At 45.8% G+C, this 5,714-nt stretch overlaps 2 protein-coding genes across 3 annotated transcripts in view; one reads left to right on the top strand and one right to left on the bottom strand.

Annotated features, from left to right (window-relative positions):
* The window catches only part of ASTN2 (astrotactin 2), a 644,195-nt gene that overhangs the window by 417,475 nt on the left and 221,006 nt on the right, over positions 1-5,714 (top strand).
* Positions 279-5,714, bottom strand: part of TRIM32 (tripartite motif containing 32) — a 5,890-nt gene continuing 454 nt past the window's right edge. The window contains exons 1-2 of one of the 2 annotated variants that reach the window (XM_019510515.1): positions 5,622-5,666; positions 279-3,150 (exon numbers count right to left, since the gene is read on the bottom strand). In XM_019510515.1, coding sequence (XP_019366060.1) covers positions 1,141-3,084 — 1,944 coding nt within the window. In that variant the 5' untranslated portion in view covers positions 3,085-3,150; positions 5,622-5,666 and the 3' untranslated portion in view covers positions 279-1,140. Of the gene's footprint in view, positions 3,151-5,621; positions 5,667-5,714 lie in introns of those variants that run through there. The other variant, XM_019510514.1, reaches the window with a different exon arrangement.

The following is a 5,714-nucleotide window of genomic DNA, read 5'->3' as shown; positions in this document are numbered from 1 at the left end:
AAAAAAAAAAAAAAAAAATGCAGAGCATCAGTGGAAGAGCTGAGAAACAAAATACAAATCCTCCCTCTCCTCCCCCCGCCTTTTTCCCCGTATCTTATGAACAAGTAGCTTTCACACAGAGCGCAAACTGGTGGAAACTCATCAGGAAATGCAATGGTCTGGAATGCAGCATATTGAAGTGTGCTGGTGAACGTACAATTTGTCACGCCTGATCTTGTTTATTCCCACTTCTTTCCCTCCACCCCAGCAAAGTTTCAGATACCAACCATACATTCAAAGACAGTTTCCAAGCTACATTTAATAGTAAAACAATTTTGAATGTTGACAGATTGAAATCAATTCTGTTAAATAGGTTTGCCATCCCATTCTCTCTTCCCATTGACCCTGCCTCCCTTCCCTCCCTACCCCTACTCTCTTTATACTTTCCTCATGCTAATCAAACTCTTTCCATATAATAAAATCCTGCTTGCAGTTAGAGAGCGGTTCTCTAGCTCCTGTCAGTCTTCCAGGATTGCACTGTCCCCACTTCATATTGAATAAACACGAAGACCAAGCTGGGTTCACCCATGGCACCATGAAGACAATTTCCTAAATACTAGAAAGACAGAGTAAGCCAGCCCCTGCTCTTCAGCTTTAAGCCACCTGCCGCTCTATGCAGTTTAGGAAGGCTGTTTTGCTTTAGGCAGCTGCAGTCCTGTAATCAGAAAGTTTTTTCCATCATAGTTGTCCAGACAACTGCTACTGAGTTCCTCGCAAGCATCATGGTGAGACTAGTATCACTTCTCTGATCCTCTAAGGAAAAGCGATTTACAATGGTCAGTCAATGTTTATGGCACAAAGAAACATGCAGTGGTGGAAGCTGCAGCACAAGGAGGTAATGTTTATGGAGTGATCAGTCACTGGACACAAAACCTGTACTCTCCAAATACCCTTCACTCCAACAAAGGGGTTTTTTTTTTTACAAATAAAAAAAAACACCACACAAGCTATTTGATTTCTAAACACAAAATACAGATGGCCCCTATGTGCCACCCTCCAAACTGGTATGGCAGTCTACCCGAAGGTTTGGCACTGACTACTGTCAAGTTGTGATGAGGCTGGAAGAATCTATGAGAGGCGCTTTTATGCACTGAAATGCCCTTACGGTGTTGAGTATCTCCTTAAATGGTAACTGTAGATCTTAATGCAGTGATCCCAGCAGTCCAGCACTAGCAGCTGCCCCTTGGGTGTAATGGCTATTCCAACAGGGCAGATGAGTCCTTCTCTGATTAAGATGTTGTAGCCACCTCCTTTAGGAAAATGCAGAATTTCTTTACGGCTGCTGTCCGCAACAATCAGATCTCCCCTGGCATCCACACACATCCCAGCAATGCACCGGAAATCCTCATTCTCCGAGAAGAAGTGGCTGATCTGGCGGCCTAGCTGCCCATCCGGACCAACAGAGCCAATTGAAAAGCCCCCTTCCAGGTGGTGCTCATGCTGACGGTTCTCCAGGTTGAGTCCCAGCCCTTGAGTGAAGTATATAGTTCCTTCAGTGTCACAAGTGACAAACTTTGGGCGCACTGCACTGCATAGGCAACTGTACTTAACTATGCCAACGCTGCGGTCCACAGTAAAACACCAAAGCTTTCCCCCTTCCACATCGGTCACAACAAACTGCCCAGAAGGCAGAGCAGTGATGCCCCACGGCTTACTTAGCTGGCTTCTGTGACATGCCACACAATGTCCATCCATGGTATACACCTTTACTGAGTTATCATAGCTATCAGTCACTCCTATCAGACCATGGCAGTTCATGGTGACAGAAAGAGGAGTCAAATTAGGTAGGTCCGCTCCAAGGAAACTCAGTACAAAGCTATCGATGCCACTAGGGCTCCTCCGGATCTCTTTCAGAAAGCCCTTGCGGGTAAATACCTGGATTCGGAAATTGCCACGATCTGCCACTAGTACCTCTCCCTGGACAGTGACATGGAGACTGACGGGAAGATTAAACATCCCTGGCTGGCTGCCTTTAGAGCCCATCTTCTTGATGAAGTTACACTGTTGGATACTAGAGGCTGTTTCAGGCATCCTTGGCTTAGCCGGTGAAGAGTTTGGTGTCAAACAAGTCTCTTCCTGCCCCACGTCAATCTCTCTAAATGACACCGATGAGGATGCGACAGTCTCCATCAGCGATTCTTCCATGTTGACAGTCCGAGGTTTCTTTACCACCTGCCCAATCTGCAGTGGCCCCACATGGCCCACCTTGAGGAGCTCAACCTCTTGCAGAGTCAGCTCTCTTGGGAAGTTATTGGTCAGCTCTGGCTCTTCTTCATCTGCTGCCTCCTCCAAAACAGCTATATCTCCCTGCTTAATTTTGGCAAGGAAGTAGTCACACCGGGACACTATCTGCACCTCTGCTAAGTTCAGCAGATAAGCTTGTTCTTCCATTATCTGGTTATTTACTTTCTCCACTTCTGACAAAGAGTTCATGAAGAACTTGCGTGACCGAGACAATTCCTCTTGGATCTTGCGCTCCTCCTTGCTGTAATCCTGCAGGACTGCTTTGTATCTGGCTTGCAAGTCTTTGGAGACCCCCTCCAGTGATGCTTTCTTCTTCTGCAGATCCCCCATGAGCTCCCGTAACCTGCCAAGCTTTGCCCCAAATTCCTTCCTTCTCTCATCGGCAGCCTCTTTGATAGCAATGATGTCGTGCCCTCGTTGCACGTGCTCCATCTCTTTGCATGGCTCACACAGAACTAAGTTGCAACTCTTGCAGAAGTGCCTGGGGAGCCTCCTTCCACAAGCCTTGCACATGAGAAGCCCCACAGCCTCGCTCAGCCCTGCAGTGTCTATGATCTTCAGCACTGTGAGGTTGTCAGTCAGCTGAGCCAAGTTTGTGATTCGAGTGATCTTGCTGCAGAAGGGGCAGCGTATCCCATTAATGCTGTTCGCCAGCAGTTTCTCCAAGCATTGCCTGCAAATGGTGTGCCCACAGTGTAAGAGTTTGGGTCTCAGTTGGTCTTCTGTAAAGGACTCCATGCAAATGGGACATTCCAGGACTTCCCGGAGGGCATCTGAGTTGAGATGTGGGGCAGCAGCCATGACTTTCTAAGGTAGTTTCAGCTAGTGCAGAATTTGTCCTTACATTTATTCCAAGGTGCTCTGATCCTGCCCAAAAAGAAGGAGGAAAAAGTGATTTATTTTCTCTCCACCAGCAGCTCTATGTACATGCAATATACTTCTGATTTATTACCCAGCTCTGGCAAAAAAAAAAAGAAGAAGAAATCCAGTTGATCCTTCCACATGCTACATGCTACAGGGGCAGATTAATCTCAGCTGGTCTCACACTGGGCAAATTCCAATGCTAAATTGCCTTTTCCAATACAATGAATAATCTTCTTGCAAAATATCATGTATAAGCAAACCTGAAATAAGTGTAAGGGCAACAATAGATACTGATGACTGAATTCTGTCCTCAGAGTGCCTTCAAGTTTATATAATGTAAGAAAATCCTGGGCAAGTACACCAAGCATTAAGATTTCATAGACTTTAGGGGCTGGAAGGGACCTCTGAGATCAGATATTGCATGTTAAAAGTTTGGCAATGATAAGGAGAAGATCGTGGCTGCCTTAGGATACTAGCAGGTCTACCCTAGAGATCTAGATTCATGTGTGGCATCAGGCATGGGTAAAGTGAACAGGATTGTTTTATTTTATCTTTCTAGATAACTATGATCAGCTGCAAGTTTCGTATGCATTGAAGAAGATAAATTCCAGTGTAAGTGATGTTACAGGAGCTGGTTTCTACAGTTTTAGCACATTTGAAAGTATGCTGCTCAGATTTAATGTAATACATTTCATTCATCTCTTCATTCCTGCTCCTCTACCCAAAGACACTGGGAAAACCACTTTCATTACACCAGTGAAAGCGTTAATAACTGGCCCAATAAAAATATGTGAATGTGAGTGCTCAGTATTCATTCTCAGACTTGGTTTTAAAATGTAGCTCATTTCATTTAATTTAACAATCTGGTAGCATCCATCCCATTTTGGTTCAATCTAATGCCACTGCTTATCCAGGTTTCTTGTATCCTCATATCACTCCCTACTGTGAAAAGATTCCAGCAGTTCTCACTAAAGCAGCCCCATTCAAAAGGGTTCACATCGTTAAGCTATTATTCAGTAGACTCCGTTTCCATATCTTTGTTATTGCTTTGCTTTGCCATTAAAAGAGGCTGGGGGGTTGGGGTGAGGGGAGTTAGAAATCCCCAAGGGTTGTTTTTTTGGGGGTCTTCACATGAAGAGCAGTGCTGCAAGCCCTGTACAGAACTGTGGACTCTCAGCTGTTCTCTGAGTCGTGGTTGCTTGCTCTCAGCATTTTTTACCTCCCTGCTGAGCCTGCTTCATTCTTGGGAGCATTTTAGACAGAAACGTTTGGTGCGTTTCGGGAGACCACTTGCTCGACAGAGAGATGACATTTACAGTAGAGAGAAGCACTTCGTGCTCACACAGGGTGAAGCATACACTCATTTATCTGCTTTCAGCCAGAGCCCTGTTTGCTTTTCTGTGCAGCCCTCGTTCTCAGGGACTGAACCGATGCTTTAGTGAAGTTGTAATGAACTACCAACAGAGATCTGCTCCTTAGCTCCCTGGATTAGCAGCACTATGGATTTAAGACTGTCCCTGGGAAGTGACAGGTATCCAGCACTGAAACAGGAGAGTTGCCTTTATCTTTAGCATGTGTAGGAGGCTGTGGGACCAAAAGAGAGAATGCTGAAAAGTAGGCCAAAACCATTCCCTCAAGGGGTGAACAATGGCATTGAAAAATGCTAAAAGCAAGAAACCCAGAGCGTAAAACAAAACCCACTATCTAGGTTAGCAATTTCAAATCAGGGTGTCTTGAGATCTTCTCAAGGGTACTGCAAGGTGCCATGCAATATTAGCCCTATTAGGTATGCAAACATGATTCACAAGACAAACCAGCTACTTCAAATAGGAATCCATCTTATTAAAAATGCCAACCCTTGTGGTAGTCTTTCTGAGTTCTCTGCAATAGGAAAAATGCTGTATTATGTTGCGTGTGTGCACGCGCGTGTGCAATAGGACAAATGCTGTATTATTTTGTGCACGTGTGTGCAATAGGAAAATTGTTGTATTATTGTGCGCGTGCATGCGTGCAGTAGGAAAAATGCTGTATTATTTTGCGTGCGCGCAAGAGGAAAAATGCAGTGTTGCTGTGTGGGTGTGTTTGGGTAATCAAACAAGCGAAAACGAAAAGCCGGCATTTTCTGAGGGCTGCTTGCAGTTTAAGCAGGGCTGGGTCTAAGGAGGTTGAGACCCACTGATCTAGGTATACCCCGTCCGTAGGAATACGCCAACAGCTTTTGCTTAGGAGGGATAAAGGAGGATGCTTGAAATGCCATAAAGGGCTGCTGACCGCCTTGAAAGGGGGCATGCTTTTGTTAGGAATAAGCAGCTTTTTCCTTTTAAAGCGGGTCAGATTTCCAACAGGCAGAAGGAAACAGCGACCTTTGAATAACAGAGAGATAGATATATATAGAGAGAGAGAGAAAGAAAGAGACAGAGGAGCTCCTGGGTTTCAGGGAGGCCTGCGGGTCTCCCAGCCTTTACCTTACTCACAGGAGCCCCGGGTTTGACCGAGGCTTCACCCACCCCCACCCCCGGGGTCGTGCGGCCCGGCCCGGCCCGCGCTGTCTCTCGCTCTGCCCGAGG

This window comes from Gavialis gangeticus, unplaced genomic scaffold, assembly GCF_001723915.1.
Source record: "Gavialis gangeticus isolate Ggan-Ray unplaced genomic scaffold, GavGan_comp1, whole genome shotgun sequence".
NCBI lineage: Eukaryota > Metazoa > Chordata > Crocodylia > Gavialidae > Gavialis > Gavialis gangeticus.
This window is presented reverse-complemented; position numbering and strand designations above follow the sequence as displayed.